Below are 27914 nucleotides of genomic sequence, written 5' to 3'. Positions count from 1 at the left end.
GGTGCAGAAAGTCTCTCTCACCTGAGATTTCCCCTTGTTTCACCCAGTAAGGCATCTGCTTTTCCACTGCTGTGCTTCATGCTCAGCTTGTGATGCTCTCCAACCCCAGCAAATCCTTTCTGCCTGCTGATCTGCTGTTTTGCTAAACATTCCTTACCAGGGATGTGCACCATTTAGTCTTACCTAAAACCAGCTCTTTGCACTTGTCCTTGTTGAAGCACCTCACCTTTTCTCCAGCTGTCCCTGTTGCCATGCATCCCACCATAGGGATGGGGCACAGAGGTGATGGTTCATTGTCAGCAGCTTTTTCCCACTCCATGGTCTGCATCCCTGTGGCATCTACAAGAGAGTGTGGCTTGAGACATCAGAAGCCTTGCTGGGTGAAGATATATGATATTCATTGCCTCTCCTCATGGCTTATTGCCCTGTCATAGGAGGAAATAAGGTGAGTTTGACATGATTTGTTCCTGACAAATCCCTGTTGGCTGTTACTTATCTCCATGCTATATTCTAGAGGCTCATAAATAATTTGCTTGATTATTTCTTCCAGCACTTTTCCATGTACTAAGTAGGCTGACTGGTCTATGGCTCCTTAGTCCCCTTGCTTTGCCTTTTTTCCAAGATGGGCATTCCTGTTACGCTCTCCCACGCTTCAGAAACCTCCCCTGGTTGTCACCAATTCTAAAAAAATAAAATTGCCAACTGCTAAATGACTCTTTCTTTGAGCTCCCTTGGATCTGTTCTTGTGGAAAATATCCTGCTGTATTCTTCCACCCTGAATTCTACCTCCTTGTTGCTGAGATGAACACTGTCAACCTAAAAAAGTTCATTGGTGAATAAATGGGTAAAACTGGAGGGAAAAGAAGAAAGGTATGGAGTGCTTTTGTCTTCCTGACATGACCTATTGCTGGTTTTCCCACCTCATTTAACAGTGGGCCACCCTTTCCTGGTCATCATGAGAACTAACTGAGATACCTGTGGAACATATCTGCATCAGAATGAGATGCTTCTTTGTGCTCTCTTAGAATACATGTAATGTATGGATGTATAAAAATGTATGGTTGTATAGAAATACATAACAAAGATAAAAGAATGGGTATGAAACAAGCTGGTGCTTTGCTACCACAAGGGGCAGGATGGCCATGTGGACAGGGCATTCCCCCAGCACCAACTCTGCTCATTTTCACACATCCTGGCCAGTGAGGTGGCTTGCCAAAAGAAATACCACCAAGCTGCAGCTTTTTACCATATGATGAAACAAAAGCCCAGAACAAACTTAGTGTCTTAAAACCCAGCTGTATAAACAGCAGGAAGCTGGTGTGTGAGCAGTCTTTCAAGTGTAAGCCAGATGTGAATCCAGCTGTGGTGCATCCCTTCCAAAGCCAGGGTCTCAGGAGCAGGGACTTACACAGCCCTGTCTGCCCTGCTCCCCTCCTCAACACAGAAACCTGGGCTGCTGTGTTCCTGTCAACCAACACTGCTCTGCATTAAAAAGGAGCATCTCTACATTATCCTCAGACTTTGAAATTAAAAATCAGTTTGATAGACTTTGATGGTATTTTGCTGAGGACTCCCTTTCCAAGGGGGAAAATTGCAAGTGGAGATTACTTTTTGGAAAAATAAAATATTTTGTTTAATTGGAAATAATACAAGCAGTATTCTGCAGTATGAAAATCAAAAATACAAAATAAAACCCTCAAACCCCACAAAACTCCAACAGAAAGCATGCAGCCCCTCAAAGACCTGAGCTGTGACCTGACTGGTTTTGTGAGATAATATTGGATATCCTGGATAATTAAAAGCATCTTTCAGGAATGTGGTGCTTCGAAGATCCTATCTATATGTCAGAAAAGCTTAGGCCTCTTGTGTCTGAGATCAATTACAGTACTGGATAGAAAATAAATGTTGCCTCAGTGCAAGTGTGGAGGGAATTTTGTCCATCTTAGTTGAAACCAGTCCCCCAAAACTGGTCTAAGGAAGTAGCCATTAAACTCCCTCCCTGTCAGAAAAGATGAAGAAGGATTTATTAATTCTTGCCTCACTGGGAAAAGATCTCTGAGAGCACAAGGTTAGTTTGCATCTGCCAATTATTGCCATTTTTTCTTGGCCTTGCTCTCCAAAGGGCAATGCCACATCTGGTCCCTGTTTTGCATCACCAGGGCCTGGGTACATCCTGGAGTGTCACTCATAACCATCCATCACTCAGTGCAGCCCACAGACCTCTGGGCTCTAACACCTGGGAGAAGGAGAAGAGAACAGGAGAGAGGGAAAAGAGATGTATTGCAGCCTGTGGACACACCCCAAGCACAGCAGCACCAAAAAGCTGCATTTCAGAGTGACCTCACACGTCTGGGTTCACAGAGAGGCACTGGGAGCACAGCCCCAGGAGGGCCTGGCAGGGACAAGGACAGACATCCATCCCAAACTGGCCTGCATGCCAAGAGCCACTGGAGTGGCAGAAATGACCCTCTACACCTGCAGGCAGCCAGGGCAGGCCCTGGGACCTGCAGTGCTGCAGCTGGCCAGTCCACTGCTGCTGCTGTCACGGGTCAGGGCATGAACTCCAGGCTGTGCCAGGGAAGAAGGCTTGGGAAAGAGTGGCTTTCCAACTTCACAGCTCACACCCTGCCATCAGGAGTCTCATGAGCTGTTCTGACAGAAGGTACCTCAGAACCACATATTCTGGTCCTGGGTCTGCTGCTGGCAGTCAGCTTCTTGGGGACAAGAGACCTCCCAAGCACGTGGCACAGCTGTGTGAAGGCAGAAATTACCTCAAAACCACACACTCCAGTTCATAGAATCAGAGAATGGCTTGGATCAGACAGGACCTTGTAGACTTTGTTTCCAGCTCCCCTGCAAGAGACAGGGACACCTTCCACTTCACCAGGTTGCTCAAAGCCTCCACCCTGGCCTTGAGCCCAGCAGTTCTGGCTCTTTTGGTGACTTATCAGCCCTCACTGCAGAACTGGCTGCACCAGCACACACCAAAGCCAGTGCCTGCCTCTGACCCAGCAGCTGTGCAGCCAACAGACACACAACAAGAACCAACATCATCCAGGTTGTCCATTTGCCCTCCAAACATCCTGCACCCAGCCTTCCTACCCTGCTTAGACCTCAGCAGTCTCTTTTCTTTGACAGGCTTCAATTCCCAAATCTGATAAGGGGTCTGCATACAGATTTTCTCATTACTGACAAGGACCCATTCCCAGCCACAGTAGCAGGAGCTTCCTGACCTTACCCATCACCATCAGCCTTCCCCTTCACCTTCATTCCTGAGGCACCTCTTCAGGTGTGCTGCTAGTTCAGCCTCAGTAAAGTGTTGCACAGGACTTGAGCCATCAGAGAGGCAGAAAGCTTGCAGGAGATGACACAGCTGCCACCCTCAAGGATTTGCATGATTCTTTCTAAGGAGCCACAAAGAGGACTCCAAGAGAGCATCAAGGCAGGAGGATAAAGCATGGACTCTGTCAACCAAAACACAGGAACAAAGCCATTTCCTCCAGACACAGAAGGAAATAGGGCACTTGTGTGGAAGAGGCTGGCCAAGGGCCAGCAATGACCTCACCCCAGCATATTGGGTGTATTTACCACTGAGATGGAGATCTTCAAATATGAATGAAGGAAAAAAACCCAAAATCTGACAAGGTCAGTCCCATGCTCTCAGTAGCAACTTTGAGTGGTGAATGTTGGACTGGAATCCTGGGTAAAACAAGAAGTGCAGCCAGGTATTTGAGATGACATATAAACCTAAACTATATTTTTCTGTTCACTGTCATTCTTGATACCAATCAAGATCTGTTTGCTGTAAAGCTTTGCAACAGGCACTCTTTGCCTTGTATTTTTAAGGTCAAAAAACATGGTTTTTTTCACCTATAACTTAATTTAATTTAAAGTATAGAGTAGTGAACAACAGAGGATAAACACCAAACTTTTATCTTGGCAAAAATAATAAGGGAGTTGTAAATATTTTAGTGGACAAGTGAGGTCCTTGGCAAGACCTGCATGGTGCCCAACCACTGAATTCCCACTCAGACAAAGAATTTGTGGGTGGGACTTGGCTCCAGGCAGCTGCTCAATTGAATAACCTCACCAGCAGTGCAGATGCAACCATTTTTCAAATGTCAGAGGACTGGGCTGGACAGCTCCCACCAAACCCTTCTGCAAAATGCCAGCACTTGGCCCAACCAGCACAAGTCATGAGAAATGCTGAGTTTTATGGAATGGGAGGCTGAATGTTATGAAGAGACCTCTTTTCTGTGCAGCACTTGAGTGTTTTACTAGAGCCACAGCAAAGCAGGTATTAATGCCCCCAAAGCTCTCAAAAGAAGGTTGGTGAACTGCAAGTGGCCACCATCAGCAGCCCATGAAGTGCATTGGTGGGAAGATGTGTCCCACATTCCCTTAGAAGCATTGACATCAGCTCAAGCCCTGGTCTGGGATCACAGAGCAACACTGGTGTGACACATTATCCAGAGCCTTGGGAAAGCAGCTCCAAGTTCATAACCTGATGATTAAGTGGACAACCTTCTTGGCCTGACCATTGGTGTAATTTTTTTAAGGCTCAGCTTTAGGATAGGTAGGTGCATTAACTGAAGCACAGCAGCCTGGGGACTGGGAGTACCCATTGCCACAGAGTTTGTGGCAGGATTTGTGCCCCTGGAAAGCACAAGTGTGATGAGAAGGGTTTTTCCAGGAGAGTGCACCTGTGTAAGCTGGGGGATGTGTGCCACTGTAGTTTCAGACCTCTGGTGAAAGCCAGGCTCAGCATATCCCCCACTTTGGAATGGGTGCTTGTGCCAACAGAGAGAGGTGACAGCCATCAGTCCCTGGGAGGGCCACAAGGCTGATGCATGAGAGGGTTTGGCAGGGAAGAAGACAAGAGCATGATGCTGTGATGCTCAAGACCCTCACACTTTTGAAAGGCAAGCAAGGAAGAGCCTTGCTGTCTCTAGTGACACTGCACATTCCTTGTAGCTTATGACTCTTCTCACTGCAGAAATGAAGGAAAAAGCAGATTTATCTTTGCTCTCAGGAGGCACCCAAAGACAAGACCAACAGTAAGTGAGCCTGCAAGGAGTCCACAGTGAGCACCCATTGGAAACAGGAGCATCCACTGCCAAAGAGTTTGCAGCTGGGTGCCTATGGAGACTGCAGGAGGGCAGCAAAGGGGGTGAATAGTGTCACCCATCAAGAACAGAGCAGACAGTTCTTGGAAATAAATCCTATGTTCAAGCAGTCAGCTCTGAAGGTAGGTAGGACTGTACTGCTGCTTGCTCTTCAAATCAGAAATGCTTTGCAAACAGCATCCAAATTCATGTGAAGGACTGAAGAGCACGTAAGCTCAGGTTATGGGTGGGAAAGACTGAGCTGCTCTTTGTGCTGCAGCTGGGGAGGATGCCCAGCCAGCTCTGGCCATTGGCACTGGAGCCATGACAGGGTGGTTGGGCAGGATGACACCAGCAGTGAGGCCATGGGGACAGGGCAAGGGCTGGGAGGTGCAGCCTGACCCTGCACCAAACCCACACCTGGCCCCTCTGTGCAGCACCAAACACCTCTCCCCTTACCTGGGATATCCAAAGGACACCCGACTGTGCCACCACAGACTCCCAGTGGAGCTCTGGGGCCCAGCCAGGCAGCCCCCAGAGTGCCCCACAGGTAACTGAGAGCTTGGGCCCACACAGGGCCACCCCACCCTGCCCCAGCGCGGGCAAGGACAGCAGGGACCCCACCCCCAAGCACCCTCCTCTCGTTTGCCCTGCACCTCTTGCAGGCTTATGGTTTCCTCCCTCATGACAACTCGACTGCTGCTTCATTGTCTGAGGTACAGGGGGCACCTCTGGCAGGGAAACCATCATTCAGAGAGCTAAAAAGTGAAAAAAGACAACTCATGTCTCTCAAGCAGTTCTCACAGCCTCTCCTAGCCCAAAGTTGAGCACCTCATTGGCTTGAGGGACAGCAGAAATGTCAAAAGCTGCTCCTCCCTTTCATTTTCAAAATTAGAAAACAAGACTCAAATTACTTTTTGCCTCCCAGGCAGGAAGTGACACATACTCATCCTGCAGCATCTAGAACTGGCAGATTGGGATCTGGGTGGGTGGGTGACTCTCATTGCCCCATGCCAGGATGGGGAACCCTGAAAGCAGTGGGTCTGCTTGTTGTGCAGCTTTTAGGAATGACTTTCCTGCCAGAGACAGGTGGGCTTGATTGGAGTGGGAATACTGCTTATTGGGAAGAATTGAGAAATTTTCTTTAAATAAATTGGGAAAAAAAAAAAAAAGGAAAAATTTGGAGTCAGTGTGTTTCTCTCGCCTGCAAGATGCCCCTGAGCTTTTGTGTCTGTTTGGCTGCAATCTCCCGGTTTCTTTGTTGTCGGAGCGCGTTTCACTCTCGTGTCAAAGTGTGTCAACTCTAACCTTTCCCTCTGCAATGCTGGCACCCCTCCAGCCCCCCAGCCCGCTGCCTCAGCCAGCCACAACACCCCCTGCACGGCCAGCAGGCACCTCCTCCCCCTCAGCACAGGCAGAAAGGTAATTAAAACTGTTTAGGTATTTTTGTTGTTGTTGTTGCTGTGGCTTTCTGAGGCTCAACAGCGTAAATGTGACTTCTGCTCAATTAAGCTCTGGGATAAAAATAAAAGGAAAGAAGGTCTTAGAGCAGTTCTTTATTTCTGCACATTAAAACTGGAGCCTGAGATTTACTGAGACCCCCTCCCACCACCCTCATTGAAGGAAACCTTCAAATAAATCTTCAAATAGAGATGTCTCCAGCCAAAATGACCATTATTATCCACAAGCAGGGATACACACACACACACACACATATATATATCAATGCATATATACACATGCACACATACCTATATATAAACCCCAAATCTGTTTGTGCCTATTCCTGCTAATGCTAAGGGTACATTCCTCCCCATTACAACAGCATTTGCACATTTATAGAAGGAATAAAGAAGGAAAAGAAAAAAGATGCATGATACATGCGGAGGAGCCTTTCCTCTGCCATCCAGAGAAAGAAGAACTAAAAGGATTATAAAAGTTCAGATTAAAATGATATAAAATCTAGCATTTGGCTCCAACACTAGTGCCTTGGTCCTCTGTAGCTAATCTGTATGCACTCTGTGACCTCCTCGCAGCGAACCCTGCTAAATATATTATTCCCACGGGGGCTTTCACTGCTGCTTGGTGTCAGAAATCAATATGTATGAGGCGCGTGGATGGGAATTTCTAATAGATCTGCCTGGCCCTGTGCTGCTTTTCAATATCTGCCTTGGACTATTAGTGCCGGCTCGGTGCCTGTGAAATAACCGAGATAATCTTTTAAGGTGCACTGTTAAGGTGGAACCTAAATGTTGCCGTTTCAATTAAAACAAAATGTATATATAGATAGATAAATCAGTCAGCATTGTGCATAACCTTGTGTGTAGCCCCATTATAAACAATGATGGGGATTAAAGTATTAGGGAGAGTATGCTAATGTCTAGATTTCTGAGGAAGAGCTTTAGTTTCCTTCTCATTTTTTTATTAACAGAAAATTGCATAGATTCACGGGAGGAGGGGGAAGGAATTAAAAGTGGAGGGAATGAGGGATGGCACATTGTCTGTGCAATCGCCTCCATGCCGGCGGAGCGGCGGAGGTGAAGGAGCGCGATCGCTGTGTTACTGCAGATAATGCACCCATTTTACCTCAGCGGCACCAGGCTGTGCCTCTGCAATGCTCTCCATTTTAGACGGGTTTGTGCACGGTGGAGTTGTTGCTTGAGTGATCCTGCGTGGGTTTTTGGGGAGATTGTTGTGTTTTCTCGATGATGGAGGAGCCTTTCTCACTTATTTGCATTCTTGCCACCGGCTGTGGCTTCCCCTGACACTTCTGAGGGTGCTGAAGGTGGGCAGGAGTGCGCAGGTTGAGGGGTGCCCCTGCAGCCCCCAGCCCCAGGGCAGGCTGTCCCCCCATGCAGGCAGGCAGCAGAGTGAGGCTCAGGTCTGGGAGCCAGCTGAGGGAAGGCTGCATCCTGCTCTTTCATTCTCCTCCTCACTCTTTGTTTTCAGCTGAACGCGCAGAGGAAGCTGTCTCAGCTCAGTGCACAGAGGTGCGGCTATAAAAGCAATAACTGGCCAAAGGACCGCTCGCTCTCCCTTTTTTCCCTTTTTATTAGGGGAAAGGTAATCACTAATCCGTGCATCTGCTCCCCCAGCTTTACAGGCAGCCAGGCTGAGTTCTGCCCTGTGCTGGAGATGACAAGTGGAGTCACCACCCCAGAGGATCCGTTTTAGTCATGTTTAGCTCTGCTGCCCTTGCGAGGTTGTCACCCTACCAGAGGTTGAAGAACCGGCGCACAGCCCTGGTATTTTTCTTTCCCCCTCTCTCCTCCTTGCACACTTCACTTAGCATGGCCCAATCCACCTGACAACTCTCCAAAGTGCCCTTGGCTGCTTGCCTGGCTTGAGCTGGAGGCAGGGGGGCAGGGCAGCAGCCCACCATTAAGGATGTGGGTCTGGGGAGAACCATAGGGAGAAATCTCTAACCTAGGAGTGCTCACACTGTGTCAGGCCTGTCCATCAGGATAAAAGCAAAAGGGTCCAAAGGAGGTTTTACACATTCGAATTTCACAGCAACCCCTTGAAATGAGAGGAAGATGGAATTGGATCCGTTTTGTTCTGTTTTACGTAATAATTGTGCTTTTCTCCACAGGTGCCATGACCCTGCAGGATGCAGCCCTGCTCCCAGAAAAGGAAAACCATCAGTGTTACCTGAGAAATATGAACATGGGTTTTCTGACACTTTTCTGCTTCAGTTTCTGGTTAAGCATTAGTGTGGTGCACAGACATAAAGTTAAAAAAACCCAAAAGCCCCCAAAGGAAAAAAAAATACTCTGGGTGGTTTTTGGAGCTTATTGTTTTGTTTGTTTTCTTTTCTTATGCTCAGCAATAAATAAGCCATAAATAAGCCATAAATCTCTCTAGTCCCTGAAAAATTTCACCTGAATATACTCCTGCCCCACGCACTGTATATAAATAGATCAGAGCAGCAAAGCTCAATTCTAGATGTAAAAATCCACCTGCAAAGATTGCAGGTATTTACACCCAGGGAGTGGCTTCCCAGCAGCTCCTCTGGAAAACAGGACCAGGCAGGGATGTGTGCACATCTCAGCTCTGCTGCCTAAGATCCTGGTCCAGCATGGACCAACAGTGTTGAAGGCCACGGGAACTGAATTCCAGGTGTGTATTTTGGATTAACTATCCCTTGCCTCTGGGAAAATACAAATGTTTATAAAGGGCTCCACCATGGCTGGTGGTTTTATCCCAGATGCTGAGATCCAGCTCACTCTGTGCCTCAGCTCCTCACAGTATTTATAATACAAACACTTCTAATCTAAGGAACGCAATTCCCAACAGTTTAATAGGGCTGAAGTTCCCTTCCCACCTCCCCTTTCCCAACCCATCAATTAGGTAGGTATATTTGAAAACAAACAACCTATGTGTTTTCTGCATCTCTGAGGAGGTGTAATGGTGCAAAGTGCTGGTTATGTGCATTTACTAAGGGGAGAAGGGGAGCAGAGTGGGTCTTTGCAAACGGCAGGTTTGGTTTTTCCGTGAATGCTGGAAAAGAGCAGCTTTCAGTAGCACAGGCAGTGCTGGAGAAGGAAAAGGCAGGGATTGCATGCATGCTACAGCTTTGCAGAGTGGCCATGGTTGTTGCCAACAGCAAGAGTGGTGGGATGAGATCCAGAACCTAACCCTGATGCCCCAGATGTGGCAGGCATCAGGCTGTAACCCAGAAAAATTCCCCTCCCTGAGTGTGGAAATCCCTCATCGCTGTTTTCCTGATCCATTTAGTCTCCTGTCTTTATATTCATGGCAGCAGAGTAAGCCATAGGAGTCCATTATGGGGCACAGCTGACAGTCACTTTTAGTTTGCTTTGCTTTAGTCCATGCTGACCACCAGAGCTCAACTACAGACCTGGGTCCATATTTAAACAAAAGGATTCCTTTAATACATTTTTAAAATCCACACTCACACCTATACTTCAGAGAGGTTGCACACCTCCAGTTCTCAGAGGCCTCCAAAGCAGCAAAAATCCATGTGGGGCTCCAAGCCAGTGAGTGCCACATGAAGCACCTCTTGGTCTTCTGAGTAACTCTCGTGGTGTAAAATATCACCAAGGTGTAAAATCACGTGTGCACGTATCAAAACAGCATGTGAGCCATTGCTGACAAAACCACTGGAGCTGTTAGGGCAGCAGGCTGCAGAAGGTGGACCAGCTGCTCCTCAGCTTGCCACTATCCCGTGCCGTGGATACACCATGCAGCACCAGGACAAACGCCTGCTGCGGCAGAGCGCTGCTTTGTGTGACCTTTTGCCACAACCTCTGCCTTATTGCCTCACAAACCACATCTGCAAAGATGGGATTTGACAAGAAGTGTCACGTCTCTTCCATCCTAAAGGCAAATAAATGTCCCTTTCGATCGTGGCTGTCACACGCCGCTCATGGCTGAGTGACACCCCAGCCCAGCAAATTACTCCTACCCTGCCAGCTGCCAGCATTGGAAATGCAGCTGGGTTGGAGACACTCCTGGGTAAAGGCAGAACCAGCAGTAATCCCAGACTACAGGTCCACCCTGCAGTACTCATATGCAATGTAGATACACCATCAGCACCCAAGTAAAAAAAATCACTTTTGCAGTAAGCAGGACCTTTTTGAAGGTGGGCATTCCACAGCCATGCTGTGAAGGGAAACACTGTTAAATCAGCTCGGTAGAAACCATCTGGTGGCTGTAAGGGAAGTCACACCAGTGCAGGCAGTGAATGCTGGAAAAGAGCAGCTTTTCACCACTGGTGCTCTCTCTCCACACAGGTGAGGGATTCCACACCTGGAGGGGTTTATGGCCCCTTCCACTGCATGGAGAGGCACAGGCACACTGCCATCTGCAGCGCTGCTGGCAACCACAGCAACCAGTGCCCAAGGGTCTGGGAAGGGACTGGGAGAGGCTGCTGGCCTGTGACCATGGCCTGTGCAAAGACAACAATTCCTGTTTGGATCCTGATCTGGCAATGAAGCTGGAAGTCAAGCCCATGTTGTAGATGAGGCATCAGTGTAGAAGGCAGTCACCACCCAGAGCAACCCTTGTTTATAGTGGCACAGCTTTGGGCTTTCCTTGGATGTCCTGGGGGAAAAAAGCTACTACTTCCTGGTGGATGTTGAGATCCTTTTTTCCACCCTGTTCCAGGGAGTTCCCACCACACCACTTGAACACCATGGCAGCTCCCCAAATTCCTCCTCTGGTGTCCTACCAAGGTGCTGCCCATGCCTCTGTGGGCCAAGTACGAGCCAGAGTAAAAACGGGCTTGAAAGTTGCTTGTGACAAGTGTCCTTTAGAGTATGAATGCAGCAAAAATGTCATCCAGACCTGAAACAAAGAGCCCAGAGCAGCTCCAGATAGTGCAGAGCCCTGGGGTCAGTGCAGCATTGTGTCACACCACTTCTGTCCTATGCCAGGCCCATGGACAGAGCAGGGCGTCCCTGCAGGGCATCTCCTGGAACTGTGGCCATGTGCCTTGCACTGCCACACTCCTCAGACCCTGGGAAGGGCAATGAGGAGCAGGTTCCTCCCATGAGGGGCCAGGGAGAGGCAAATGCTCTGATGCAGTGTGGGAGGAGAGACCAGCAGGGGCCGCGGGCAGGGCCAAGAGCCCAGGTGCACCTACGGGGTCACAGCCATGCTTGCTTCCTCTACACACACCCAGACAGCACCTGCTGGGCTTTTCCCCTCTCCTGTTTCCTCTCCTTGCAGTGCTGCCACCTCCCTCCAATGAAGGGGTGGGGGACAGCACATTTCCCAGCACAGCGAGTGATGCTTGCATTTTATAAGAGATGCTCTCAGGGTTGTATTATTAATATCTGTCTACATCTTTATTTGTGGAAGTGCATGTTTTAAGCAGTGTTTCAGCACTCTTTCTCTGGCTAAAGCAGCTAAACCCCCCTCACCAAAAGCTCTCGGTCCCTGCCACAGCTCCGGCAGCCCTGACCCGAGCCCGGGTTTTCCATTAAAAACCTCCTGGGAGCAGCTCCTCCCTGGAGGGAGCCGCAGGCACCGCTGCGCCGGGGCTGGGCTCCTCCTGCTCCCGGGCCTCTCGGGAGCCAAAGCAATTCATCCCAGCCCTTCTCGGCAAATTACTCCTGTGACCACACAACGCGAGCCGGCCATTCAGGCTGAGCCCTGGCCCTGCATTTTCCAGAGGGCGAATCCCGCTGAGCCTGGCATCGCAGCCGCGCTCCCGCAGCTCGCCTCGCCTCCCAGAAGGCAGCTCCCAAGAGCTGCTACTGTGGCAAAGGCAAAACTCCATCCAGTGGAAAGCAGGAAAATTTTACAGCTCTCAACTTCCCGAAAAAATAATGAGCGCAGGTGCTGCCACACTTGCATTCGCTCCCAGCTGCTCCAGCTGCGAGCTGGAGGTGCCAGCTGAAATATCCCAGGAAGGGGCTTCCTGCATGGCTGCACTATTGGTGCATGGGTTTCCACCTCGCTCTGACCTGAGCGAGGCCAGATCTCATGGAGATGCTCAGCTGCACTAATCAAGGTCTCTTTTCCCTCTTTTTCTCCCCATAAGGAAATGGAGGTTAGGGAGCCATTCAGTGGGGAAGGGAAGGGAAGGGAAGGGAAGGGAAGGGAAGGGAAGGGAAGGGAAGGGAAGGGAAGGGAAGGGAAGGGAAGGGAAGGGAAGGGAAGGGAAGGGAAGGGAAGGGAAGGGAAGGGAAGGGAAGGGAAGGGAAGGGAAGGGAAGGGAAGGGAGAGAAAGAGGAGTGGGAACAGAGCCAAATCGCATGGCATGTCTTTAATGAAGTAAAAAGTAGTTTTTTTTAACAAACCTAATCTCCAGCCCAGCACTGCCTAGGTGCAACAGCAGAGATGGTCTTTGGGCTGTGCCTGGTGTGCTTGGGCTGGCTGGGACACAGAGGCAGCTACAGGCGTACCTGCAGTCCTGTGCAGCAACACATGCCCACAGTTCTGCCCCTCTGCCTGGAGGTGTCCCTGGCCCCAGGCTCCAGGAACAGAGAAGTCCCATCTGTACAGACCAGAACAGCCTAGCAGAGCAGCTCCTGCTCTTCCCCGGCACGCCAGGAGCCAGCCAGGAGCTGCATTTGGTGACCCCATAAGGCAATACTCCTGGGCATGCTTCAGCCCAGAGGGGCAGTTTCTCCTTTCAGCCCCTGGGCTGCACCAGGGATCCTCAGCTTCTGTGGTTACCTCAGGTAAAAGCAAAATTACCAACCTCAGTGGCTTCTCCCATCTCCTCCCCAGCTCCTGTAAGAGGTTTTGGGCAGCCCAGTTAGGACACAGCCTTGAGCAGCCTGCTACTGTTTTCCAAGGCTATTGGCAGCTCTGGTACCCAGCTCAGTCATGACCTATGGGAATATGGCAGTGGTGGCATTAGGCACAGGCATGTCCCTGGTAGGCTCAGATGGGGAATGCCTTTGCTCCCTGAGACTGTCCTCTCCTGCAAAAGTGGCAAACACACAAGTGGTAACAAAAGCATTCAAGGGAAAGGCGTTGTAAAAAGGGAATTCAGAAGACAAATATCATATTCTGGGCTGGAAACAAAAGGCATTTCCTAGTGCAAGTTCCCCATTCCCATCTCCCTGTAGATGAAGTCTGCCACATCCCAGCCACCTCCCCACTCATTTGCAGACAGAAGCAGGGGAAAGCAAGCAACACTCTGCATTTAGAATAATCTAAGAAAAATGCCAACCTGCCACGGCCAGACAAGATTGCTTTTTCATGGCTCTGGATTCCAGACTGTGCCAATTCAATGCTCAGAGCCTGAAGGACCACTGAGGCTTGGCACAGCTCAGTGCAGCCACTGCAGCAAGAGGAGTTGCTTGTCCAGCAGCCACAGCCAAGCACAGCATCCCCAGGAGCCAAAAGCCACGAGTTTTGTCTCCTGCACCTGCAGAGGGGCAGGAGCAGACCCCAGTTCCACAGGTGCAGTAATGGCAGCAGAAGGCACTTGACCCCCCAAAAAAAATTATGTGGAGGAAGAGCAAGGAAAAAATTCTCCCTTTAGTTGAACAGATACCAGGAACTCCAACGCCCACTTTGTTTAAAGGGAAGATATTTGAAGGAGCAGCAACAACACACAGGAGGAAGAACCACGGTGCTGTACATCCCACATCTTGTGCAGATTGCTGCCAAATTGGTGGGAAAGTGACACATCCCATGCAGAACAAAAACTTTAAAATAATAATTAATGAATTATTACTGACAATTGGAAAAAAATCCCAGTGCCTTGTACAAATGAACATTGGCTTCTGGAGTTTCTAGCGATAATAAATATTTAAACACCTCCCTTGTTTTAACATAAAGCAGAAGAGAAATGCAGCAATCGCAGTGGGAGCGGCGAAGTGTCAGAGCAGCAGCGTGGAGTGTTGGATCAAAACACAGCAGAGACTCGCACCCCATCCGCAGGGAGCAGGGAGGGGGACACCCCACCCCCTGGAATGGCACTGCCAGGGCATCACCATCACTCCCAGCACATTCCTGTGAACAACCCTCCTGGATATAACCTGTCTCTGGGCTCAGCACACTGGGCCAGGGAGCTGACAAACTGGGTTGCTGGTTCTTTTCAGTGGAGCCATAGACAGACATTGCAGCCCTCACAGCGCAGATGCCAGGAGAGCATCTCTTCTGCCTGCTCCTTGGGGCACAGTTTGGCATCTCTGGGAAGCATTTTGGCTGGCAGTGCCACAGCCATCCACTTCCCTTGCCCAGCTTTTCCTTGCCATCATACAAGTTGCATTTTATGCTAAGGAGATGCCCACCCAAAAATCCCCTACCCACCCCAGCTGCTTCCAGCCTTGCTGGTAGAAAACCAGACTGAGTCTCCCCACACAGCACAGCAGAATGAATGCCCTTCTCATTCCCTCCTTTACCCCTAGCAAAGCTGGTGGCAACATCTGTCGTTTACATCACCTGCAGTGCCTATTACAAGGTCCCATTTTTGGCAGTTCATAGCTTTACTCATACCTTTAATCCTGCAGGCTGAAACCTTTCAGGCAAGACATCTGCCTCCAGCTCAGTGCCTGCCTTGAGCTAGGTGTGCTTTCAAATTCCTAGCAGAACCAACTCAGCTGTTTCCAAGAAAATAATTAGAGAAAAAATGGCTGAGACCTGGCTTTCTTTAACTCTTTTTCCAGAACCCTCACTGTGGCCAGACAAAGTTTGGGACGTGCCAGTGATGGATCAAGCACATGTCTTACTCTCTGCACCTCAGAAGTCCCCCCAGATTTTCTCAGCACCAGCATTTTAGGGCACATGTAACCTACGTATTCACTGCTACCATTGCAATCTGCATCAGCTTCCTGACCCTGCCACGCTGGGGATGTAAGAAGTCCAACATTGACTGCTTCAGCTCGGTATCTGCCACCATTTCCCCGTGGAAGCCAGTGGCACAAGCAGAAGAGCATCAGCCCACACACTTGCTGGGGCACCACTCCATACACCAAGCACCTACCTTGCAGGTGCTCCAGCCTCCAGGAGCTCAAGCCTCTGTGCAGTTGTAGCCACATCACCTTCCCAGGACACAAAGCACAGAGCTGGGGACTGCTGGCAGGAGCCACAGCATCTGCCGTATCTGCCTTCCTCTAGGGAAGAGAGCAGTTAAAGGAAGGAAATACAGGGGAAAGGGGAACAAAGAATGGGAAAGAAAGAGTGAGCAAATTAGCTTTTTCCTCTGCCTTGCTGGGGAGCTGCAGTTTTCTCTGGCTGCTACAATTCTAGCTTATGTTATTGAAGTAAGATGTGCTGGGTCACAACAGGAAAAAGAAAATCATCAGCCAATAATCCTGCTTGTGCCTCATCTCTGTGGTGAGACTACCTCAGGATCATCCCCATCTTCTAAAAGTCACTCTTTCCAGCAGAACTAGGAAAGGCAGGGACCAGAGCAGTGGTCCCCAAAGATCCCTGTCCAGGACAGCTGTGCCACTGGCAGGGTCACTGTACACGGAGGCTGGGTCCTGTCCAGTCCAGCTGTGCCATTCAGTGACACTTGATCTCACTGCTTGCATTCAAGGCCTGAAAGCTGACAAAACATGAGCCCTCCTTCTGCTCTTAAATTCCCATTTGCTCTTTGATAAGATTAAGATTACCTGTGTGGCTGGGCTGAAAAATACAATTTTTATGCATAATGTTTGTGACACACTTCAGATGAACATATGGAAAGGATGACAATTTCTTTACAGAGAGGACTACATGTGGTTGTGTGCAGACATCAGGCCAATCTATTTTACCTTTGCTGCCTCTCTCTCTGCACAAAGTGCCATTCCATCCCAATGGCCTCCTTGCAGAGGCCATGTAAAGGGTTATCAATTATTGCCAGCTTCCTCATCTACTGAGATGTCTTAAACAGTGACGACACGAGAATCCACGTTCCTTCCGTGTACTACACTCAGTATTGCCCAGCTGTTTGAGCTTGAACTAACCACTGAGAAAAGAAAAACTCTCCACCACCTGCAGAGTCATTTCTGACCAGACATTTGCCAGGCACAGCAGGTCAGGGAGCATCAGAGCCCAGGAGCGTGAGAAGATGCTGGCCCTGGCCCCGCGTGCGCTGGGAGGTCGCTTGGCCGCGCGTGCTCCAGCTGTGCCCGCGCCGGCACGCAGCCTGCAACGAGCATCACCCGGCCACAGCCACGGAGCCACACTGGAGGCAAATGCTCTGCTTAATTGGTCTCAGCTGGAAGCTGCCCTGTGCATGTCAGCGTGTTTAAGAAAGCAGGTCTACAGGAGAGAAGACACCAGAGTAACCAATTAAAGGGAAAAAAACTGATTTCCCTTCCCCCTCTTTCCCAGCCCTAAGCCCTGGAAGTTTGTTTTATTTTTAAGAAGGACTGTTTCTCACTGTTAATGAAATCAACTTGAGAATAAGGTTTTGCTGTTGGTATTTCCAAGTCTAGTACTGACAGCATTTGTGGAGATAGTTACAGAGACCTGGTTAAATCAAGTCAAGGTTTGCACCTTTATTTCTTCTTTTTTGTTATGTGTGGTTTTGGGCTTTTTCCTTAAAAAAGAGGAAAGAAGTGACACCAGGAAACTCTTCAACCAGTTCAAATCCAAGTTTATTAGCCTGTAAAAGTCTGTTTCCACACAGTAATCATAATAAATGAATGAATGTTTATGGAGCGTAGCATAAAAATATATGGAGTCAGCCATAGGTTGGAGTTTATGATTGCTCACAAAAATTAATCAGCAGATCACATGGCATTGCATCAGAAAGGCAAATCAGTCCTAGGAATGCAAACAATCAGGTTAAAAAGGGAAAACAAGTAAGAGCAGAGTATCAGAAAGCAATAATTAGTTCACAGTTCCTAATGTGGGTGACAGATTTTGCTAGATCAGGTTATTTACTCACTGACTCTCCAACAAAAGGTTGAAAACCAGTTGTAATAATTTTGCATTAATCTCGATCAACATATCAGCTGCTCAAATTCACTATCAATCTCTAGATCTGACCATTAAAATGTAGGCATGTAAGAAGAGACTAGGTATCCTCAACAGCCCAGCTCCTTCTCCTGCAGCCTGGTGGCCACCAACTCTCACAGCTGTAAATCTAAAGCTAATGTGAGACAAGTGGGTTGAGATGTTCTAGTCCCTGTCTGGATGTGTAAAAACCTTCTCTCTTCTTAAAAACCTTCAGCTACAGGCTGCTCAGTTCTGGGGAAGTTCACCTCTCTGCTGGGTATAGCAAGCCTGACCCCCTGCATGGGAAGGGTGTTGGAGCCCTGCCATAAACCTTTGTGTGTCACATGTACCAGGGAGAGGGCAGTGGGAACATCCCCATGGCTCCTGCCTGCTTTAGTGCTGATGTTCTGTAGGATTGTGACCAATTGCCAAGCTGAGGTATGGGCTCCGCTCACAGCTACATCCAATGCAGAGAAACCCCTGTTAGGAGATTTGAGAAAGCACCAGGAGTTTCTGACCTAGACTAACTCTTCTGTCTTTTCCCAAAGGAAAATGTCTAGCCAAAAAGAGATGTATTTCTTCTAATGCTTTGGCCTTTCCTGAAGAAGTGCAGAAGGTTAGTCTTATTAATTCCATAAAGAGAGCAGACTTAAAAGAGCAAAGGAAGAAAGGTGGTTTCTTCTCAAATGTAGGATGCTTAAACATATCATAAACCAAGCTGGGGAGAACTGCACCGAGTAATTAATCCAGGCTCTGGCTGACATCATGACACCTGCAGATCCTTCTACCAGAATTCTGAATTATTTTCTATCAGAGATCCTTGAGTCTGCAAGTCAAGGCCCTATATAGGCCAATCAACCCACTGCCACAGCATCTTCTTTTATAGGGGAGTCATATTACACGAAGAAGCACCTTCAGAGTTGGTTGGGAAATTAACCCATTGAGGCTGAATTCTAAAACTTGTTTTTCAGGAATGGGTGGTAGCATGACAAATTCTTCCTGATTATTACATTACAAATAATGTGACAATCCTTTAATATCATCTGAGAACTTAGAAGAGCCGAGAAAATCTTCCAGAACATCACAGTTTCTTTAGGCAATCTAGATCCTTGTCTTGCAAGAATAACATTTTGCTACCTGCATTTCCTTTATTCTGCCTGCCTTGGGGAAAATGGCTCTGCTGAAGCACCCAGCAACCCAGCTGAGTGTATCCACCCTAAAAACCAAACAGCAAACCAAGACAAACCTACAGGGGGAGCAGATCCTGCAGCACTTTGACTTTCTTTCCTCAGATAGATACAGTGGTTTCAAAGATCATTGTACGTTCTGCAGTTATTACTGAGAAGAAGAAGAATTTCTTTCCTTTATAGATTTTGGGGCCATCTATCCATGCTCAGTGCACACTGGTAACTGAGTAGATCCTTACAGTGAAGTAAGATCAAACTTATAACCAAGCCTCCTATACAATATCCTCAATTTCCACAAGCTATCTGGTAAACCCCATGGGAACATGGGGAAGACTGGAGCCTCCCAGAAGGCACACTGCCCTGTATCACTAGACTGTTCATAATTTCAGACTTGTTCCTTGGAAATATATAAAAGAGCATTGACATGGCTAGTGGCAAAACCAAATTGAGCCCAACACAGCCTAGAAAAACTGAGTTTCCACACAAAAGGGTATTTTCCTTTCTTTAATAGGCTCAGTAATAAGTTTGTCAGCTTTGGCTTTGAAGAATTACCTGCTTCTTGACTGGGTTTTTACTTTTAGTTGCTTAGTTTTGTTGTTGTTTTGTTGTTTTGGGGTTTTTTGGTTTTTTAATTAAAGAATAAAAGCTATAAAAAACTAGAGGTAGTTTTAAACTGCAAGGTTCATATCTGGGGCGAGTATTTCTTCAGAGCTGAGGGACGTTTTTCATTCAGACCAGTATAAAACAATACTTGAGGGGAAAAATGTTGAAAGAGAAAGCATTAAAAGAATAGGAACTCAGAGACCTCTTCCTGCTTCCAAATCGACCGTCTCATGAAATGAGTGTATTTCCTCCCTGTGAATTCTATATTTAATCCAGAGAGATCACTGAGTATGCCTGAGCAACCTGGCAGCCCTTTTCCTCCTCTTCAAACAGACCTCAAGATTCACTCTTGTCTAATGAGCGGTCTATGTCTCCCAAGAACATATATCCTTATGGATTTCGATGAGAGCAGACAGGATCAGTGGAAAATCCACTTCTGTTCCTTTTCTTTTGTTGCTTTCTTGAAAAAACAAAAGGATACACCAAGGCTCCCCCTGGAAAATCAGCTGGCATTGAAAGCATCTCACAGACTAAAGGACCTACCTCGTTTTTCAAACTCGTTCAAAATTCTGTTTTGGCACCTAAGAGCTGACTTTCTGTTGATTAAAGGAATATTCGCAGAAAGATGACGTTCCAAATTTCACCAAAATCAGATGATGTGCCTGTCACAAACCTTCCCACCTATCTGAAGTTGCTTCAATGCTGGCAAGTAGTATGGGGAAACAAAATGTCAAGAGCAAAACATTTCCTTAGCTATGTATTTGAGTTTTGAGACAGGTAGAGAGCTGAACTTTGAACTGAGAAGCAGTAAAACAGAAAGGAAGATAATGTTGTCATTCTCTCACAAGCCATATTTGTAATTCCAAGTACTTCAACAGCAATGGGCTGATCTACCCTCAGGACTACTGTTTGTTGCAAGAGCTACAGATGAGATTTCACCTTTGCAGGCTTCTCCATACAAAGCTAACTGCTAATTTATCACACCACCCTCACTAGTCCACTCTTCATATACAACACAGGTCTGCACTAATGGGTTTAAGGCTTTCTGTAATCAGTCTTGCTCTTACTTCACTAACCTTTCATAGCCTCAAAATCTCACAGTAACATTCCTAGTCGAAGAAAAGGCAGTATTTTTTTCTGCTATTTTAAAAAATCCAGAGTACGATGTTACCTTCAGTTACACAACTTATGGGGTTTCCATCAATTGCCAATTGAGAAGGAATAAGCTCTGTGGCTATTGTACCATCACTTCATAAGCATTCATTCCCACACGCAAGACTGAGGTCAGCATTTGGACCTTCTCGCTCATTTTGAGGGTTCTTTTGTAAAAGAGGTTTTCTTTGTTTAAGATCCCACAAACAGGACCTGTTTATGGAAAAAGAGAGATATTTTGAATACTAAAGTCCTTTATTCAACAACACAGAAATATCACAAAAAACAACTTTACTGGGCAAATTGAATGTTTTTATACAGTTTTGTACATGCCCCATAAGTGATTATTTTTTCATAAATACACTGTTTTCCAAAACTGTTTTTTTCCATAATTGCACAAGCATACATACACCTTACACAAATATCTATTAGAAAATTTAATAGATAACTGCACAGTTCAGAAATAGGAGAACACTGTGAAAGGAGTACATTTCTGTGGCCCATGTTTCTGAAAATACCCTCCTAGTTCCCTGCAATTGTGAAAATGGAGTACTTTCTAACATAGGAGCTGTCTTTTGTTCACTAAGAATACAGTAGAGCTCAGCGTGAAACTGCCAAATTTAATAAAAACAAAATCTGAAACATTTAGCTGTTACATGAGAACCCACTGTTTGATATCACTATGCATCTAACCATGATCAAAGACCCACTACTGCTTTTTGCTGAATGCATTCGACCCTGAATGGTATGTTCATTTAACTACTTTCTTTCTTCATTATTTGATTACAGATATAGCCGGTTTAAAGACTTTACATTCTTCAACATTAATTGTAGGACTTACATACCAGGGGGTCTGTACAAAAGGGAGTATTTTCCCTCAGAGGGAGGGTCTGTTATTAATTGACAGAATGGGTATGTGTGCCTCCCTTTCAAGCTTACCATTTTTCATAACTTTATCTGGGGTATGCCAAAAATGCTTCCACTAGGCTTAGCACTCACTCACACCTAGAAGACAGAGTTCTGCTTTTTTTTTTGCCCACACCTTTTTTTTTTTTTTTTTTACTTTTCACTGTGAGAATGAAGAACAGAGAAGAATACAAATTTTCACATTGGAAAACAGTATTGGACCTTGTGAAAAGCACAAATTTGGTAATTAGAACTTGACAATAATCCGATTGACAAATATGTATATAAATGGGGAGGGGTGGGGAGAGACAGGCCAGAAAATGGATTTCCTTCTTCAAACATCACTAATTAAAATGCTCTATGCACACTACATCATATTAAATACTGTTTCAGCAGAATCTAAAAACCTGATGGTGCAAAGGAACAACATCTGAAATTAAAACCATAAGGGTAAATCAAAGAAAAATCACCTCTGGTTCATTTTCAAGGTATGCTTGTTTGTATGTTTAACAATTTTGGATTGACATGTAAAACACCAAAATTACAATATACAGATCCAGCAGTTCTTTAAAACAAAACAACAAAACAAAAAAAAGGAACCACAACAAGACATGCAACATTAGGGTATTAGACAGTAAGTACATTGCTATGAGTATCTTTGTATACCTAACGTATCCTGAACTTAACTTAACTTTGCCTCTGCTTCTGTAAGAGCAATGAGAGTTTTCCAAAGAGCAAGGCAAGCTTACCAGCCAGATGTGCAAATAAGGCTTCAGTTTGTAAGTCAATCAGCACTTTGGTAGAGAAGACCTTGCAGAGCTCATATTGGTCTAACGATCAGTAACAGAGGCCCCTAACCAAAAAGTCTCCAACACAAAAAAATCCATACACAGCTGCCCTACAAACAGACACAAAGCTCATTGAATGGGCATTGGATGAGTATACAACTGAGGATCTCACAAACTGTAAGAGGGGCACCATGATAGAAGCATTTTAAGCGTGACATTCCACCTCTGAAGCCATGTATGTGATGTCGTACAACGCAAGGACACTGGCACATGCACTGACCCTAAGCTGAGGATGCAGGTGTAAGCTCAGCCCAACTGTGCCCTCCAGTTACCCTGGGTCACCCATGCTCTGCCCAGTCCTGCTGACACACATGTGCCTTCAGGAGGTTTCTCTGCCTCCATCCCCTCGTCTTCACTTTCTGGGCTGTTCCTGACACCTGCCAGCCCTCACTTGCCAAAGCTGGTGTCTTCCCCACCTGCACAGGTCCCTCACTGGAGCATTCCCAACCTTGTGCTTCATCAAGTAAGTGTGACCGGGGCCAAAGGCTGAAGTACTTAGCAAAACCCTGAAGAAAGTGCTGAAACAGTAGGAGATTTACATGTGCTGTGCAACATTAATTAGTTATTTGCATGCCCAGCATCGTTTTTGTGAAACTACTGGTAGGCCTATCTTGTATAAAATTACAAATCTATCAAATACATGGCACAACAGCATTCACTTACTTTGGTGGCATGGCCTTCTCACTCGAGAGTGGTATGACAAAGCCAAGCGATAAAAAGTGATGATCGACTGATAGTAAGTATCCCTAAGTAAAGAATCCTCCTTATTTTTTATGGCATGTCAGCTATATCCCTCTGTGTGCTGCCTTTCCATGGAGTAGACATTTCTTCCATACAGCTAGAACAGGAAGAAGAACAGCAAAGCATTTTTGTAAGGGCTTAAGGGACCAGTCATTCAGCAAAGCCAAAATCAGTGGACCAAGAAACATGGGGAGAAGTGGTCTTTTTTTAAAAGGATAAAAATAAAAAAAAAATCTTTTTTATACCGCAAAAATATCCAGGCTCTCAAATGAGCACAAGTGCAAGTGAAACCTAAACCAGTCCAACTGTCAAAACTCACTTAACTGTGAAGCGCTCCACCAGAACCAAAAATATGGCATTCCACTTTATAAAATATTTACTCCATTGACTGAAAATGTTACATAAGATCTTGTAGGTGAAGGGTAATTAAACTGAGTCATCATTTTTCCTAAGGTCCCATACTCTGGTTTGTATCTTAGAACAACCTTTATTTAAATTACTAGTTTTGCACATTTGCCTATGCTGGGCACAGTGAAAAATGAGTCAGACACCAGACAGCATTTTTGGAGAGATACACCTCTGTAAAGCTCCTTTGGAAGCAATGCAAGTGCACAAACCACTATTCTAATATAGTGCTTGAAAGATTAATTTTAAGTGTTACGTCTTCCCCTCTCACAACACCACAACAGAAGGCAATTGCTAGATGCATCACAATCTTTTTATCTTGGAAAACTTGGCATCAAGTCTCTATGGAAGGATGCATGGTAAAACAGTGCTGCTGTTGCTGCTGCTGCTGCGAAACAACTAGCAAAATAATAGTTAAAGCTAGAATTTATTGCTCCGGATTCAATTTGCAGAACCACACTGTTGTGTACAAACTGTTTATCTCCATTGATGCTCAGACATGATTGTCTCCTTGTGTCTAAACACACAAAATACAAGCGGCTATCTGTACAGTTTACAGTACTGAAACACATATATTTGAAAATGAAGTATAGATATGTTACTTTTCAAAGATACATGACTTTATAGCAGGGGTTTACCCAAACTTTTTTTTTTTTTTACAGCCACTTTAAAAATAGACAACAACTTCACTAGTATAGCTAAGTTACATCAAAGAAAGAATCGGTGTACTGAATGTGAAGAAGCTGGCCAATTCCCCAGGCTCACAGGTTTTTGTCTTTTGCTTTTGAGGAAACCCCTATACACAAATGAAAATAGTATCTGAGTATATTCTTCAATGGTGGACTAAGCAGTTTCTTAAAACAAGACTTTAGCTTGCCATTCACTTCGGACTGCCTCGAAAATAAGATACACTACTGCTTAAAAGAACCATCGGAATGCTTCAGCGCTGGGAACAGGTGTTCTCTAAAAAAAAAGCAAGAAAACAAGTTAAGCTTTCTTTTGTGGCATTGGCATACTCGAGTTCTAGTTGTTCTTTTCCTTTACATTTTAGGCATACTTTCAGTTATCTAGGAACAACACGATGCCTCCCATTGCTTGACAATTAATAGAAACATCCTTCTCCAAACACACACCATTTTAGGATCACATGTAATACATCGTACTCAGTATGTAACACACCTAACACGCTGACTTCTCCTTAGTTTGTTAGCAAGGTAGTCATGAAAATGTAAACATTTCTAGAAAAAATATCTGGAAAACAGACAACACTTTTAGAATAACCACAGGGTTGTACAATGGTTCCTGCCTTGAGCCGGCATACTGGGCACGCAGTTACGGCTCAGTGGGTTTGTGGGTTAAACAGACGCTTTGGCAAGACCATGCTTGAGACAGGGGAGTAGCAAAGGCCCTGCTCTGTCACTCAGAAAGTATGCTGTGTCTGCAGACACCTCAGGAGGAGAGGTTGGCATTTTCAAACCACACCTTGTTCCACATTTAGGTTGCAATGCAGAAAGAACTGAAAACACATCCATGACTTCATTCCAGTGAGGGAATCACCGTGCTGATTTAGGGGTGCTGCCCAGGACCGCCCCTGTCCTTTCTTTCACACGCATGCAGGACCTTGGCTTACACAGAAACAGTCTTGTGTAAAGAGAGCTACTGCTGCCCTCTTTCCCCCACCTGCTGCACCCTGAAAATGATACCCACTTGCACCCAGGTGCCTCCATACACATTTGAGTAGCAGCAAATTCCCTTCACACCTTTAAAGTACAACCTACATGAGAGGCTGAAGGGACTGAGCCTGCAAGGGCTGTGTCACTTCTGTGAGGAACTTCTCATCCTCAATTTCCTTCAGTCAAAAGATAATCAAAGCACCCTTGAACCCATGCATCTGGACCCACATCTCTCTCCTCCAGAATTAATAACTGCCCTGTCCAGGGAGGGGAGAGTGACACTAACCCTAACATGACACTCTATCAGTCTGTCCCAGCTTACAAGTATTTGTTTCATTAAGAACTACCCACAAAACAGTAGTGTTACATCTGAAAAAAAAAAATCTCCTAAAAGCAAAACTCTTGAAATTTCCAAATGAATATTTGTAACAAATAAGTTCTCATGGATGTTGCTGGTGCACATTTAAGTACATGTCTCTTTTTGAAAGAGTTCTTTTTTTGTTTCAGGGAAGACCTTTTTAATGTTTTCCTAGTTTTTCCATAAAAATCCAACAGACCATGGATCCTGCAGTGTACATGTGCATTGTACTTAGTGTCACAATATTACTTTCTGAATTCCAGGGAACTGCTCATTAGTATGGCATGTATTTTTTGTTGAATAATTATTCAAGTTTAAGATAAACAGGCTCAAACAGTACACAGCTTCTCTTTTCGTAAAAGCCATATGAAAGGGAAGCTGTTATTGTTATGTTTATTGCTTCAGCACTTGGAAATACCAGAGATCAAAATAATTCTGCTGTATTATCAGAACTCTGACCTGTTGTCAATTCCAAATCCACTCCCCCTCCACAAATGTTACACTTCAATAAATCATCTGAAAATTAACTTCCAAGGACAATAAGCTGATGTGTTAAATACAACCACCTTGACTAATGTGAGTTCTCTTTGTGTTGATGGTGCAAAAGTAGGAATTGCTCATATCCATCTTTACCAGTCCCTGCTCTGCCCGTTTACGTGAGGTGAGCATGAGCACAAGTAGCGACAGAGCACGGCAGCCCTCGCACCCAGGCACGCTGAGGAGAGCTAATGCAATTTCTAGACCATCCACAGCAGTCTGTGTGGGCTGTAAGATGGCTGCTGAGAGCGAGGTTTACAGATTTATAATTTATAAAGAGCTTGGCTGCAGAAGAGGCTGGAGTTCGGAATGGCAGGAAACAATCGTATGACTAAATTGACCTCAAAAGAACAGTCAAACATGCAAACATATTAAACTCAATACATTGTCTTCACTTGAAAACTAAATGTAATATTCTGCTGTGGGTCCATCTGCCTGAACACAAAACCACAGCAAGACAGAGAGATTTAAAGACATAGTGACTGAGATAGCTTTTATTTATTTTCTTGCCACATCACGTTGAGTTACTGTCAGACGTTGTCATATCAGCTGGAAGTAAAGGTGTAATGTCTGATTAAAAGGTCATTCAGACCTTTAAATGCACAGAACAGTATTTTTGAAGGGCAAGGCTGTGGTTTAATATGTGTGCTTTTGAAAAACTGCAAGATAAGGAATTTTTGCATCTGTGTACCAAGTTCTAATTAAAGATATACATTTACAATTAAACATCCATTGTGCTAACTACCAATTTGGGAATGAATTACTAATCCACCCTTAAACAAAAAAAAAAAAAAAAAAAACCAAAAAAAAAAAAACCAAAAAAAACCCCCAAAAAAACCAACCACAAACAAAAAAGAAGAAATCCTTTAAAATTGAATAGCTATATCAAGTTAAATCCTAACCAGTATATGCAATGAAATCCATAGATTTCAGCACTCCAAGGATCAAGGTTATTTGGAGACAAAGAGAGACCCTTCAGCCCATTTAGAGGTTCAGCACACCAACACAAAAGTTTAAGTGCAATGACCATCTACTGCTTGGCTGTATAAACCCAGCACTCCCAGCTGGGGAGTCAAACTCTCAGTGAGATTACAGTGCATTCTGCACAGATCCAGAATCTCTGTGCTGCTGGTGGGGAATGGTTATACTGAGTGACAGGAAAGACAGATCTGCCTGGAAGCCTGGGGAGGGGTGCTGAGGAGCAGAACCAGAGTTGATCAGCGCGGTTTTGCTGTAAAAGCCTTCACTGCTCGTGCTGGTGCAAATGCTGACAAATGGCAGCCTTGCTCTCAGGAGGATGCTCAGAAACCTGCAGCCCTGGCTTCTCCATGCAGGTAATGCCATAAAGCATGGCACTGGAGAGGATTTATCCCTACATAAACCCGGGATGAAATGTCCTCCACACTTTCAAACTTTCTATTCTGCTCCCTATGTGCCAGCTTTCACTGCAGAAGAAGTAGCTCGAATATTTGAAATCTGAAGATCTAATTATTGCCTCAAAAAATGAGTTTCATATAGGGAACCAAGCATGCTACATTTTTGGAGAAAAAAGGTAAAAAACAGGCAACGGAAACCAACAGAAAATCTCCTCAATTAAGCAGAAAAATGATACCTATGTATCTGTCTGGATGCTCCACAGGGAAATGTAAAAGCAGACCCTGGCTGTACACAACACATAAAAACCAGCATGCTGGCAGGAGCTGTAAATTCCTCACCAAAGTCTGTTTCAACACTTGCATTTTCACAGCAACAGCACTCAGTAAAGAATGATCTCTCCCACTGCTCTCTGGGGTGACCGACTGAAGGAGGCATGGGATGCCAGACAGTGGGATTTGCTCATCCAAGGCCCGCCTGCTTGCCCAGCCCAGCCCTCGGCAAGCTCAAGCCAAGGCTACCCCACCTGCCAGAGAATCCTCTCTCCTCGGCTCCTTGAGTCTCACACTCACTTGAAAAGTGTGATACAGATACAAGGAATCAGGAAAGTTGGCTGCACCTGCTTGGAATGCTGCTGCTGCTAGGGTGCAGAGAAAATTCAGAGCTAT

The 27914-nt window shown here is 45.9% G+C and overlaps 1 protein-coding gene across 3 annotated transcripts in view; it reads right to left on the bottom strand.

Annotated features, from left to right (window-relative positions):
* Positions 1 to 206: 206 nt before the first annotated feature.
* The window catches only part of CXXC4 (CXXC finger protein 4), a 46030-nt gene continuing 18322 nt past the window's right edge, over positions 207 to 27914 (bottom strand). Inside the window, exon 4 of one of the 3 annotated variants that reach the window (XM_077177178.1) lies at positions 207 to 339. In XM_077177178.1, the coding sequence (XP_077033293.1) occupies positions 223 to 339 (117 nt within the window). In that variant the 3' untranslated portion in view covers positions 207 to 222. Of the gene's footprint in view, positions 340 to 17101; positions 24268 to 27914 lie in introns of those variants that run through there. The other 2 variants (XM_077177180.1, XM_077177179.1) reach the window with 2 other exon arrangements.

Source organism: Agelaius phoeniceus, chromosome 4 (genome assembly GCF_051311805.1).
Source record: "Agelaius phoeniceus isolate bAgePho1 chromosome 4, bAgePho1.hap1, whole genome shotgun sequence".
In the NCBI taxonomy this organism is placed as follows: Eukaryota; Metazoa; Chordata; class Aves; order Passeriformes; family Icteridae; genus Agelaius; species Agelaius phoeniceus.
The sequence above is the reverse complement of the archived record's forward strand: the minus strand, read 5'-3'. Positions and strand labels throughout refer to the sequence as shown.